The sequence below is a fragment of the Triticum dicoccoides genome, chromosome 5A (assembly GCF_002162155.2).
Source record: "Triticum dicoccoides isolate Atlit2015 ecotype Zavitan chromosome 5A, WEW_v2.0, whole genome shotgun sequence".
NCBI classification, from domain to species: Eukaryota; Viridiplantae; Streptophyta; class Magnoliopsida; order Poales; family Poaceae; genus Triticum; species Triticum dicoccoides.
In genome coordinates, this window is record NC_041388.1 from 239,391,489 (window position 1) to 239,406,419 (window position 14,931).

Here is a 14,931-nt window from a genome sequence, read left to right on the forward strand (position 1 = left end):
TCGACAAGGATCTACAATTCCACTCTTCAACTTCTTTTTCAGTCATTTTTTTCCGCCTTGCTAACGAAATAGCAAACCCCTAAGGCTTTGTTCGGTTCCACTGGAACCAAACCTCTAGGGGATTAGACCCACACAGGGATTTGGTGATCCCCAGCTCGTCACCCAATCCCCTAACCAACAAACCCTGCTAATCCCTGTACAACAATATGTGTTCGGTTAGTCCCCGGCAACCTCCCATCAATGGCCTTTGTACACTTCAGCACCAAATCAACTAAACCACCTATCGTTGTTCTTTGCACCAAATCAAAAGAACATCACACACACAACAAACTTGCTATAAATTTCATACATCCAAGCACCAAATCCGCATAACAGTATTTTTGTTGCGTCAGAACAAAACATTATATGAGAAGCTTGCTGCAAGTTGATATTTTAGAAGAAAAAATATCAAACTATAACATGAATTCTGAATATTTAGAAGTCAAAAAACGACCCTAATCAACAATCACCGATGTACAATATTATTATATTTCCGACCATGATCAAATTATTGCTGTATAGAACAGACAACTCTAATCTCACCGATGTCGCTTCCGTAGTGATTGATGCACTGCATTGGCAAAAAAGGGTGGTCAGTCCACATCAAAGGACTGATATCAAAGCATTGATGACCAGCTAGCAAAGAAAGATCATAAAATAATCGTGCATTGATTTCAAAATTTCACGGATCAAATGGGCAGCAACATCGCATCCATATCCACTAAACAAATGATCTTCCAATGGAAAGCTGCAAATAGCAGCACAGAATAATAATATTAGAAATGAACAACCGGGCATATATATCAATGATACAGCATTATACATCGTGTAAGAATACACTAAATTCGTATGACCACAAAAAACTATGGTTTTATTCCACGGGTGGGGAGACGTGGGTGAAAACCCAGTGGAATCCCTGTGGTTTGGGATGATTTGGATGGGATATCAACCCGGCCGGGTTTAACCGAAGACGCATATAAGGTAGGTCGGGATCCTACCCCGACCGGGGTCAAAAGCACGTGGATTAGGCCAAAACCCCGCCGATCCCGGCGGGGGCGGGGATTAAACGAACAAAGCCTAAAAGGTAGAACTACAATAACCGCATGACACACACCGGCACACCTCCAGTTTTCAAGTACAAGAGATCAACCATTGGTCCACAACGAGGAGTCCAAAAATACCAAAGCACACATCCATGCAAGAAACAGGTTAGGTTCGAAACCATCTATATCAACATGAGAGCATAGCAATGGGTTTAAAGCTCGACAGTGCAAGAAGCTGATGATGGCTTCCCCCTGCCCATGGCGAAACCACGAGTGCCATCAGGCATACGTGGGCCAGGAGGCTGTTTGTTTGCCACAGGTAGTAGCTGCTCGACCATGATAAGCTGGGTGTTCGGTGGTATCCCGACTGGATGGCTGCCACGACTGTTGATAACCTGGTGATGGTTGCTGGCATTGTGAATGTGATGATGATTGTTGTTCAGTTGATTGTAGCCACGGCCTCGGCCTTTACCGCAACGCCCACGACCTTTGCCACGCTTTGGACCTTGCTTGTCACTGTTGTTCTCATCAAACTGCACAATATCAGGGTGGTAAGGTTACTGAAATTCAATAATCCCGACTTCCTGGCGTCTAAGTTTGGAAGAATAATATTTCTGGGGTTTAGATGATCACACTTTTACCTCACATCCAAGTGAGACTTAATTTTAAATAAGCATGTGCTGTGTCAAGTAGATTACACCAAGATTTCTTACCAGGTGCTCTGGCAATACATCTGACAGTTGAAAGGATCCTTCAAGCTGTCTCTCATTTGATTGGTTTGAAGTGGAGACGTCTTCCTCACCATTTCCATCACCTTCATGCCCTCCCGTTTTCCCTTTTACTGGACCCTTTGTCTACACCCAAATCATACCAAAAAAATATTAATACTGAATGCCGAAACATCATATTTATAAGTTACTCCCTCCGACCCATAATGTAAGACGTTTTTTGACACTACACTAGAGTCAAAAGGCATCTTACATTATGGGGCGGAGGGAGTACATTGGAATTACTCCCTCCAATCCATAATAAGTGTCGTGGTTTTAGTCCACGACACTTATTATGGATCGGAGGGAGTAGATAGCAACCCATGTGTCGTGGTTTTAGTTCAAATTTGAACTAAAACCACACTTATTATGGATCAGAGGGAGTAGATAGCAATCCATGACATACTGACATACATATTTGATATACTTCTTTTGCAGAAGTTACCACATTGATTTTGTGAAACAACAAACACCAAGTATATTGACGTTCACTACTGATACCCAAATAGAGAACATAAACTGTAACAGTTGATTACAGATGGTGACGAGGTTGTTGACACAATAGTAAGTCATTGGCAAGCAAAGCAAAACTATCGTTGTGTATATATATATATATCAGCAAAAGCAAAACTAATTGCTGAGGCCGATTTGAACACAAGCACTAGGGCACAAGTACACACAATCTAAAGAAGCTTTTAACCGAGTATATCAGCTTATCACTTATATATTATATGACAGATAAACACAAGTGCACATATTAACATTAAATATATCAGTGGTAAACTAGAGACAATATATGAATAGCCGATCCCAGTATGTGTGTCTACCATGCAAGTATTCAGCAGCCGTGATCTAAGCCCATTTCTCCAGTTCCTTTCATCATTCAGCTCCAGAATCTGCATCAAATCAACCAACATCAAGGCAAAACACAGCACAAACATTGTGCTTCGGAATTCAAAATCATGTAGTACACATACTGCCTTCTCAGCATCCTCATGAGTCTCATACTCCACGAAAGCATGCAGCTAGTTCCAACGAAAAATACAATTTGTTAGCAAGGGAATGAATATGAACTACTGCAAACACAAAAGTATACACAAAACTATTGGAAACATGACAGATTTTCAAATAATAAACATATTGCACCGTTTTCAATTGTTGACTATATTGAAACAACCAAATGAGACCTCTGGATGCCTACGTCAAATTCTGTATGACCCATTAGGTGGACTGGAAGATCTTACGGCTTAGTATTGTGAATCTGTGAGGCCATGCAAATGAAACATATGGACACTGTTTGTCCAGATTACTCTGTGGCCAGTGTTGTAAATGCAACTAGAACAATCCCTGACAACAAAAGGGAGGTCTTTAGTCCATTTGATTAGATTGATCAGGGCTATTGTAAGTGACATTTTAAACCTTTTTACTACAGATCTATCTGCTGAGAGATATCTAGGATTTTAACATATCTGACAACTTATGCAATTTCATGGGTTTCAGAGACACTTATATTCATAGTACCTAAACTCGTATTTGGCTCATTAAAGTGAGACTCGCCTTTGTACACTTTCGCACCACTTCGACTAGACCCCGCAACTACCTCGTATCCAAATACCTGCGATCTAGCTCATTCCTTTTAAGCCCTGCAAAAGGGAGGGAATTGAAAAAGGCAACTCCTCCTTAGTAGGAATAGTAGCTGAGGCTGCTTCAACTCATAACAAAGCTATTCCAGCACATAAGTCCGGGATGATCTGAGGTCACTGGTCTCACATGGAAGAGATACGAATCAGAATATGTAACATGAGCGTTCTGGGATTCCTCAATTTGCAAAAACAATTCTGTATTTTTTTGTACTCGTGTGTGCCAACTGTATTAACTGTAAACCACATACTTCGTCCGGGTTTATTGGGCCCAAGAGCCACCAAAGATTGTCCCTATTTTTAAGTCCTCAATATAATACCAAGTCAGTTATGCCGCGGTTTCCCGAGTCACTCCATGGTACGCAGCGCACGGTCCTATTTGATTGGACATGCATGCCGTAGCCAATGCATGCGTTGGGGTGGTTAGCATCCCTAATTAATAGGGCAATTACGGGGTAATTTAGGAGATTTATTGCTCTTCCTTGATCTTTGCGCTTTGGCTCTCAGGCCCAATAAACACGGACAGAGGGAATAATTGTTTGGTTCTTTTCTAGGTTTTATACATTGACACAAATTATGCAATATGAACATGTTTAAAGACAGTTATGAAGAAAACGACGTGTCCTGATGAAAGATTTGGAGGTATAATATAGAAAAAAAGGATTTGGAGGTGCTTCCAGAGCTAAGCTTCAAGTACGTATATGTATTGGTGATTGATAAAACTACTTAGATAATTGTATACTCAAGTAAAGCTGCCGCATGTGTTTGAAATCCGACTGACCGTTGGACACGTGTCGGTTGGCCAATGACCCAGGGTCATTTCGGTCATATCATGCCGGGTTGCCTCCTGGCTATAAATAGCCCACCCCCTCCACCATTAGTTGGTGGCTGCTCGGACTTATTACACGGCTGTTGTCGTTTGAGAGCAACCCACCTCCAAAGCCTTTGAGAGAGATTCCTTGCGAGGATAAATCCAAAACACTCAGAGCCCGAAGTGATTGAGCATCACTGAAGCCTTTCTGTTCCACGTGAACCGAAGACTTGTTACACTTGAAGACTGTCATCTTCCAGCCGGTTAGGCGTCGCATCGCGTTCTGAGCATCCAAGAGTCATTGTGGATTGCCGGTGAACGAAGTCTGTGAAGGTTTGGAAGCCTTCCTTAAAGACTTACCCGAGTAATTTGGCAAGATTTGCGGATCTTTCTCTCTATGTACATCTTTGTCTTCACATTAACTTCATCTACATTTTGTGTTGCCTTGTTTGTGTATGTCTACGCTTCTCACTTCAATTGTGTTGACATGCCAGCATACCTAGTGTAGTTTATCTTTCGATGTATCATGTTTAATTACTGTTTTGCTTTCGCATCTTCGAAGACATTGCATGTTTCGAAGACAATCATAAAAAACGCCTATTCACCCCCCCCCCCTCTAGTCAATAACTAGCACTTTCAATAAGTCAGCAGCCCGCAAGAGGGGTAAAATGCAACCCTAGCTTTCCAGCCTCCTGGGACCAGGCCACTGCCACCCCCAGCGGTGGTCAGGAGCATTCCGCTCCTCTACCTCCATTGGTTCTACACCTCCCCTGGATCTGCCCCTCTGCCGCTATGCTCCTCCCTTGCTGTCCTCCACTGCTGCTGTGCTCCTTCCCATGCTGTCCTCCTCTGCTGCTGTGTTCCTCTCCCTTATTATATTGTACTCCCTCTGCCCCAAAATAAGTGTCTCAACTATACACTTATTTTAAGACGAAGGGCGTACAATATAACAAGGGAGACAGTTGAAACCGGCCTTAGTAATTGAGTACTGTAAGTTGAGTACTATAGTACCATGTCGACTAGTCCAGCAGTAGTCTAGAGTAGCCACGATTAGTCTATGAGTCTCAACCTCAGCTCGACTCGCAATGCAATGATGGGTTGTGGAGTACGCAATGCGGAAATGGAGGGTAAGGTGGTGGACTATACACGGTGTCAGAGTAGGAAGCTCGGTCCCTAAGTAGCTAAAACACCTTAGGTGACACAACTCACAACTCAAACAAAATTGGGTTAAGTTGGGGTGGCGGGAGTGTATAGTGGTCAAGCCTACGCGGAAGTTATGGTGGTGGTGGTGGTTGATGAAGAAGCAACCATCCCTAAGTAGCCTAGACACCTTAGGAGACTCAAATCACTCCTCAAGCAACCACTAATGCGATGGGGATCAATATTGGTTAGGTTGCGGAAGTCGGTGATGGAGTAGCGGATGATGTGGTGGAAGCCCTAGGCAAAGATGCCAAAATTGTCAAAAATTGATGGAGTCAAAAGATGTTGGTGGTATTTTTGTGGGAAGGGGGATGTCAAGAGCTTTTCAACGAGCTAAATAACGCGATAATCAGACTCCGGATGAATTAGTTATGGCCGAAACAAAAATCAGCTCAAATCTGAAACTACAGGTTACGGACGTCCGGACAAGGTCGGATGTCCGGGGGCCGGACGTCCGGGCGGGCTCGGAAATCCGTAAATTAGGCTCGGGTTAGGGGTTCCGGTCGTCCGGAAGAGGTCGTACGTCCGGTCGTTCCAGGGGCTCCGGACGTCCGTGAAAGGTCCGCCGTCCGGTGGGTCGGGGTCAACTCGAGATGCGAGTTTCGGGACGCGATTTTGGGCGGAAAATGGGGATTTTGGGGTCAAAATTGAGGAGATTTCGTGGGTGAAAGATGGGGAAATTTGGCAAATGCTAGATCCACTTGAAACTAAGCAAATCCACGGATCAAAATCAACAAAACTTCGTCAAACCAACAAATCACAAAAAAAATTGGGGCTATTTTTGGTGGGGATTTTTGAATTTGGGGAAGAACACAACAAAATTAGGCTAGAAAACAACGAGGGGAGGCTCCGAAATCGTGATCAACATGGCTCATGATACCAAGATGATGGGGTGGAACCCTATGCGGCCGATCTTTCACGAAAGGAGCGGATCCCGCGAAGAACACGAAGAACACGGGGAAGAACGGAGAGAAAACACAAGGGGGAACACTCAAGAACAAGTCCAATCACACATCCACTAGACAATCAAACACACAAGATCCACAAGGTACATGAACAACAAAGGGAAAGATACAAGGTAAGGTTCATCTCCATGAGGAGGTCTTGATGGTAGAGTTCATCCCAAATCCAAAGGAGATGGGGACTTGAATCCTAGAAGGATCTTACCACACGGGGGTCTTGACGATATATCCCGCAGGATCTTCTCCTAGATGGAGGTCTTGGCCTCCAATGGAGTAGTATTCTCTCTCTCTCAAGAGTATAGTGGTACAAGGAGCAAAGCTCTCTATCAAATGAGCTATCACTTTGCTAACCCTAGAAAGGATGAGGGGAAGGTCTATTTATAGTCTAAGCCACGAAGGGGTAAGTGGGAGAGAGATACAAGGCCAAAGGCCCGACTGCGCACAGGCAGGGTCGGACGTCCGGTTGGCGTCGAAAGTCCCGTCGCTCGCGGGGGTCCGGTCCTCCGGAGGGCGTCCGATGTCCGTCGTTTTGCTTCGGGATGGGTGGCACCGGATTTCCGATGAGCGTCGGACGTCCGGTGCCTGGGACTTGTCGGACGTCTGGTATCCGTCGGTCGTCCGGCGGCTGTAGAGGGTCGGACGTCCGGCGGCTTTCGGTCGTCCGGTCGCTGTAGACTTTGCAGCTCCTTCTTTCGTCTTCTCTTCCAGGCTTCCCTCGCGGATGGTGTAGTTGTACACTTGCGCTCGCACTCCTCCTCGTCGCTCGTACCATTCCGACAATACCTATGCATGCACACGAGTGGAGTGACACGTAATATACCATCCTCAAAGGGGTCAAGTGAGCACGTGTAAAGGAGATGATTCACCTTTGTGTATGTGAAGTAGATGTCGCACGTGTCACTTGCCGAATGGACTCTTGACATAGTGATGTCCGTAGGATGCTCCGCATCAATAGGTTTGTAACATCCCAATTTTCAATTGGATGTTAATCAATTAGGTCATCATATGCATCCATGATTCTTGCATTTTTTGAATTTGCTTTATTTGGATATTTTGATCCTAGAGACCTTAAGCAACTCAAGGACCATTTGAGAGAGTTTGAGGTTTTCATAAAATTCCATTTTTGAATTTTCAAATTTGGTAAGTTAGGTCAAAGTGATTTTTATTTGAAATTATTTTTCCAATTATTTTGAAATGAATAAAACAATGAGAGAAGATAATATGACTTCTTCAAAACAGAGGAAATAATGGAAATTTAATTTTAAATAAAAATATGTATTTTATTTGATCTTATTTGAGATTTTATTCGGGTAAATTAGGAAAAAAATGCATTTTAAAAATTGTATTTTAGCCTAGAAAAATGTTCATGTTGTCCTAAATATTAGTAGAGGACCGTGAAAATTATTTTTGGGATTTTAGATTTTTATTTATTTTATTTTCGATTTTTCTTTTTCGGCAAAATTATTTAAAAAGAAACTCCCGAACTGGGCCGGCCGAGCCGAGCCAGCCCAGCCCACGGCGCCACCGCCTTCCTTGCCCGAGTCCGGCAGGACTCCGTCGCCGGAGCCATGGGAGCTCGGTACTCCCCCGAGGTTCGCCCCCCCCCCCATATATAGCGACCCCGGGCCCCCTTGGACCCCGAGTCAGCCACGCCGCCGCCTTTAGTCGCCGCGTCGCCCTGCCTCGAAGCTCGTCGTCGCCACCCGCGCAGCCCCGTGCCGCCCCACCCCATCTCGCCGGAGCTGTTGCCCCGCTCGTCGTTGACCGCCGCCGGCCGAACCCCGTTTAACCGGTAAAAACCGTACCAGTTCGCCGGTTACTTCTCGGTTTTTTTAGTTTCAATTTGGTTAGGATAGATCGGTTTTTATTTTTTCGGTTAAGTAGCGAACGTTCATCCGTGCCAGCCAGGCCCGCACCAGCCAAGACTCCACCGCCGTTCACATGCAGCTGCCAGCCCAACCAGCTAGGCAGGCACCTGCGTGGCAACATGCAGCTTCCAGGCCGAATCAGCAAGCACCTGCATGGCGGCATGCAGATCTTCATGAAGGCCCTATGTAACACCCTCGATGCGGCTATATCTCCCACGTGTCGAAGCACGACTTAGAGGCATAAGCGCATTGAAAGCAAGGTCGCAAGTGAGGTAATCTTCACACAACCCATGTAATACATAAGGGAAAAAGATACATAGTTGGCTTACAATCGCCACTTCACACAATTACATGAATAAAACATTACATTCATCCAAATACACTCAAGGTCCGACTACAGAACCAAAATAAAGATAAACCCCAAATGCGACAAAGTCCCCGATCGCCCCGACTGGGCTCCACTACTGAACAACTGGAAATGGAACAACACAATGAACACGATCTCCATCGAGCTCCTCCTTGAGCTTGGTTGCGTCACCTGAACGGTTTCATTGGCACCTGCAAACTGGTTTTGGAAGTATCTGTGAGTCACTGGGACTCAGCAATCTCACACCCTCGCGATCAAGACTATTTAAGCTTATAGGTAGGGTAAAAGGTATGAGGTGGAGCTGCAGCAAGCGACTAGCATATATAGTGGCTAACATACGCAAATGAGAGCGAGAAGAGAAGGCAAAGCACGGACGAGAATCTATGATCAAGAAGTGATCCTAGAGAAACCTACATCAAGCATAACTCCAACACCGTGTTCACTTCCCGGACTCCGCCGAAAAGAGACCATCACGGCTACATACGCGGTTGGTGCATTTTAATTAAGATAAGGTTCAGGTATTCTACAACCGGACATTAACAAATTCACATCTTCCCATAACCCCGGGCATGACTTTCGAAAGTTCATAACCCTGCAAAGGTGTCCCAACTTAGCCCATCACAAGCTCTCATGGTCAATGAAGGATATTCCTTCTCCCAAGACAATCCGATCAGACTCGGAATCCCGGTTACAAGACATCTCGACAATGGTAAAACTAAACCAGCAAAGCCGCCCGAATGTGCCGACAAATCCCGATAGGAGCTGCACATATCTCGTTCTCAGGGCACACTTAGATGATACATCCTACGAGTAAAACCAACCCTCAAGTTGCCCCGAGGTGGCCCCGCGGTCTAGTCGGTTCGAACCAACACTCAGAGGAGCACTGGCCTGGGGGGGTTAAAATAAGATGACCCTCGGGAGCGTGACTCCCAAGGGAAAAGTAGGTGGTGGTGAGGCAAATGGTAAAACCAAGGTTGGGCCTTGCTGGAGGAGTTTTATTCAAAGCGAACTGTCAAGGGGTTCCCATTATAACCCAACCGTGTAAGGAATGCAAAAATCCGGGAAGATAATACCGATATGACGGAAACTAGGGCAGCAAGAGTGGAACAAGACACCAGGCATAAGGCCGAGCCTTCCACCCTTTACCCAGTATAATATAGATGCATTAATTAAATAAGAGATATTGTGATATCCCAACAAAATATCCATGTTCCAACAAGGAACAAACTCCATCTTCACCTGCAACTAGCAACGCTATAAGAGGGGCTGAGCAAAGCGGTAACATAGCCAAACAACGGTTTGCTAGGACAAGGTGGGTTAGAGGCTTGGCTTAGCAAAATGGGAGGCATGATAAGCAAGTGGTAGGTATCGCAGTATAGGCGTTGCAAAAGAGCGAGCATCTAGCAAGCAAAGATAGAAGTGATTTCGAGGGTATGGTCATCCTGCCTGCAAAGTTCTCCGAGAAGACGAAAGCTTGATCCTCGTAAACATACTCAACGGGTCCTCGAACACGAACTCGTCTCCCGGCTCTACCCAAATCAAGAACACAAGCAAAGGAAGAGACAATCAACCACGTGCAATGCACAAACAACATGATGCAAAACATGACATGACATGCGGGATGCGGGATGCGGTGCATATGCATGATTGGGAAAGGAATGATTGAACCTGGCCTCAACATGGAAATCCAAGAGTGTCACTGGAAAGAGGAGTTGATTTCGGTCGAAATCGATATAAGGATCACCGGAATCGGATGCACGGTTTGGAAATGGCAAGCAAAACAAATATGGCACCGGTCTGCGATTAACAGCATGAAGCCATCTAAATGCATCAAGATAATTAAGCTAATGCACTCAAACATAGCAACAAAATACATGGCAGCGATCCACTCATGATGCTTGACAAAAGATGAACACTGAGCTACGGCTAATTCACACAATAGCATGTTTAAACAAGCATGGCAAAAGTGCAAAAGATAACAGGTTACAGACTTGGTGAAAATAACAAGTCAGGAATTTAACATCAGGAAGCAATGTTTAGAGCAAGATAACTACATGCTACAGGAACATATCATGGCAAAGCAAAGCATGGCATGAAGCTACTCAAAGCATGCAACAAAAGTCCCTTACTGACCATAAGCCAAAAGGGATCAGAAAATATAATGGCAACCATGTGAACATAGCAATTACATAAACAGATTCAGACTTACTGAAAAACTGGAGCATGGCAAAACAGACATCAAGTAGGCATGTTTACGAGCTCGATGCACTCACCACAAGGTATTGCATGACAAACTAAGAATGCACCCAGCAAGTAGACATGGCATAGAAGCTAGACATGGTAAGAACAACAACATAGCATGCACGGATCAACTACAACAAGCTCGGCAAAATTGCTAAACATGTTAACAATCTGCCAGGAACATTTTATAGAAAAAGTAGAGCTCGATTGACTCAAGCTAGGGTGCTCCATAATTGAAAACAAAGACATGGATGGATAGATCACAACAAACTCTACAAAACATCCTTACTGATCATGCTCAAAAGAGGCACGGATCACTCGGTAGCAACATGAACATATGGCATACTAATATAAACAGGACAAGGACTTAGAAAATATTCTAAGTCCCTGAAACCAGCAACATTAAGTAAGCTACTTTGCATGCTTGTGCTAGTCACCACAAAGATCACAAAAATACATGGCATACACTCATGTAAAGATGGCATGGCATACTTCAAAACTCATGTAGGGCTCAAGATCATAGCATGCACACATTAATCAGGGCAAAAATGACAAATGAGCCAATGCTGATACGGATCTGAAACTAACATCACATAGCCCTCTTCCAACAGCATTTCGGGCATCAAGATGAGCTCAAATGAAAATGATGCAATGAGATGAAATGAAGTACTCATCGAGACGAACATTTTGATATGCTACGCACACGAATCGGAGCAACGGTGATGAAGCTATGATGCGATGAAAGTGGCATGAAAAATACTGGGATCTGGGGACTTAGAGATATTTCGACCTCTCTGGGAAAGTCAACGGGGCGGAGGCGAACGGGACGGAGCGGTCCAGGCGCGGACGCGGCGCCGTTTGGATGGATGAGCGGGTGGATCTCATCCACCCGCGATGGATTCGGCCGGTGCGGGGCTCCGGCGAGGAGAGCGGTGACTCCGGCGATGGCAGCGGCAGGAGAAGAGCGTGGGGCGGTGCACGGGGCCGGCGACGAGCCGTGGCGGCGCGGGGCGGCAGGAGGAGGCCGGCGACGAGGGTAGGTGGAATGGCGCGGCGGCGCGGCGAGCAGGTCCGGCGACCGCGGGCGACGGCGGCTGGCGGGGTTCGGGCGGGGCGCCCGCGAAGCGCGGCGGCGGCGAGATGGGCCGAGAGGGCTTCGCCCGGGCCCCGGCAGGCTTCGGCGGGTGGAGGGAAGCGCTGCTGAGGTGGCGTGTCGCGATTGGCGCGGGAGGCGGCAGCGGGTGATGTGGTAGGCCCTCATTGGCCGGAGTGAGGTGGAGGGCGCGGTGGACATGTCCGGCCGGCGTGGTAGGAATTGTCCGGCGGCCCGGGGAGGAGTTTGCTAGGGTTTGGACTACGCGAAAATTCGGGGAGAGCCACATATATATAGGTAGAGGGAGCTAGGAGGCTCCAAATTGAGCACAGTTTTCGGCCACGCGGTCGTGATCGAACAGCCTAGGTGATGGAGAGGATTTAGGTGGATTTTGGGCCACTTTGGAAGGGTGTTGGGCTGCAACACACATGAGGCCTTTTCGGTCTCTCGGTTAACCGTTGGAGTATCAAACGAAGTCCAAATGGCACGAAACTTGACAGGCGGTCTACCGGTAGTAAACCAAGGCTGCATGACAAGTCTCGGCCCAATCTGAGAATGTTTAACACCCACACACGAAAGGAGGTAGAAAGGGATACCGGGTGACATAGGAGCGCCGGATGGCAAAACGGACAACGGGAAAATGCTCGGATGCATGAGACGAACATGTATGCAAATGAAAAGCACATGATGACATGATATGCAAAGCATGACACGCAAGCAATGACATGGCAACAACAGCGAATAACTGGAAGACACCTAGCACAACGGGCTCGTGGCGTTACAACACTCCACCACTACGAGAGGATTTTGTCCCGAGATCTAGAATGGCACCGGAGGGAAAAACGGAAGAGAAAGAGAAGAGGTAAAACTAAGTTGCTTCTTTGACCAATGAGTGAAACCAAAGAACCTTGAGATGTTAAACCACTTGGAAGGAATAATACCATGGAGGTGATCAAAGTTGAAAAACACTCTGTTAGAAACGAGGAACAAGGAAGAACAAATTCGAACAGCACTCCGTTTGAACAGTGATATGAAACTTGATAAGATGAAAAGTACTAGAGCAGAGGGCACAACACTCCGGTTAAAAGGATAAGAATGAAAAGAACAAGGTCCTGACAAGAACAAGAAGAAAGTTTGAAGAGAGCAACAACACAATGCCTCCGGAATAGAAGAGAGAAATGGAATGGAATGAACAGAGGAGAAAACAACATATTCTACCTTAAATGAGCTTGCAAAAGCATCCTTAGGAGAAGGTTCGAACGGAATTGTTGGAAAAACAACAACGAAAAGAACAAGGTTGTAGTGGACTTATGGAAAACATCTCAAAACTATGAGGTGAAATTCTGGCATTAACGGAAAACAATAGATTGGATTGATATCAACACGGAGACGAGAAACTTATTTGACCGGGAGGATAGATGAAGAACTTGGATCATATATGAGCACCATAAATAGCAACAATCCTTAGGGAAGGTTTTAGGTGAAATATAACCCAAGATAACTCCAATGACGAGATTGATGGATTTAATATATCTCATTCTTAACAACATGAAACACGAACTCAAATTATCAACAATGACATAATACCACCTCTAATGATATGGAAGAGAGAATTGCACTCCCGAATGCAAGATGAAGAATTCTTGAGCTCCTCTGAAAAGAATCTCAATGAATGCTTCGAAAAGGAATTAAATCCTTGATGAACCATCATGTAGAGCCTCCGTGAAGAACTCCGTTAACAAAAGAATGATCAAACGAAAGGAAAGATGAAAAGAGTAAGGTTGAAGCCTTGCAATGATTAGATGAAGCTTTGTGACGAGATAAAGTGGACACTTGGAACTCCGGAAAATAAAATATGAAACAAGTGAAACCGAGAATTTGATGCACCAACTTGGAATCTAGGTAAGAGCATGGCAGCTCACATCGCCATGGGACGCATTGGAGAAGTTTACCGCAATGATCTCAAGGATACTATCTACCAGATTTGTGGGCGCTGAGATGAGCACTTGGAGATGATCAGCACCAGGAAGGATAGATCAATTGCAGCTTTTATCCAGGAGTTAAACCAGCACATTCGATGTCAGGAGAACCAAATGTGCGCCGACATGATAGATCTGAAGAAGGCAAGGACAAGAATCAAGGAACTGGAGGAAGAACTCAAGGCTATGCGTGAAGATTATGAAGAGGAAATCGAAGTACTAGTGGACAAGAATGCCGACTTAACAATGAAGATTGGAATATTCATGGGAGGCCCTACACCAGTAGAAGAGGACGAAGAACCCAAGGAGGTTCGCCCGAAAGACTACATCATCATCGACGACACCGACTCGGATCCAGACGATAGCGATGATTGTTGGGGAACGTAGTAATTTCAAAATTTTCCTACGCACACGCAAGATCATGGTGATGCATAGCAACGAGAGGGGAGAGTGTGATCTATGTACCCTTGTAGACCGACAGCGGAAGCGTTAGCACAACGCGGTTGATGTAGTCGTACGTCTTCACGGCCCGACCGATCAAGCACCGAAACTACGGCACCTCCGAGTTTTAGCATACGTTCAGCTCGATGACGATCCCCAGACTCCGGTCCAGCAAAGTGTCGGGGAAGAGTTCCGTCAGCACGACGGCATGGTGACGATCTTGATGTACTACCGTCGCAGGGCTTCGCCTAAGCACCGCTACAATATTATCGAGGATTATGGTGGAAGGGGGCACCGCACACGGCTAAGAATATGATCACGTGGATCAACTTGTGTGTCTAGGGCTGCCCCCTGCCCCCGTATATAAAGGAGCAATGGGAGGAGGCCGGCCGGCCCCTATTGGCGCGCCAGGAGGAGTCCTCTTCCTAGTAGGAGTAGGACTCCTACTAGGAGGGGGAAGGAAGTGGGGAGGGAGAAGGA

The 14,931-nt window shown here is 45.9% G+C and overlaps 1 protein-coding gene across 1 annotated transcript; it reads right to left on the minus strand.

The window, feature by feature from the left end:
• Positions 1–1,124: 1,124 nt before the first annotated feature.
• Positions 1,125–2,964, minus strand: LOC119299381 (la-related protein 6B-like). The gene is made up of 5 exons (XM_037576612.1): positions 2,953–2,964; positions 2,827–2,874; positions 2,677–2,745; positions 1,796–1,936; positions 1,125–1,615 (listed from the first exon to the last, which is right to left on the minus strand). Exons 1-5 carry the CDS (start codon positions 2,962–2,964, stop codon positions 1,295–1,297), a joined length of 591 nt encoding a protein of 196 aa, XP_037432509.1. The 3' UTR covers positions 1,125–1,294.
• Positions 2,965–14,931: the final 11,967 nt, after the last annotated feature.

Coding starts and splice junctions, on each gene's coding strand:
- LOC119299381 (XM_037576612.1), bottom strand. Junction 2,746..2,826: donor ATGAGGATGCTGAGAAGGCA/GTATGTGTACTA, acceptor GATTTGATGCAG/ATTCTGGAGCTGAATGATGA. Junction 1,616..1,795: donor ATGTATTGCCAGAGCACCTG/GTAAGAAATCTT, acceptor GATATTGTGCAG/TTTGATGAGAACAACAGTGA.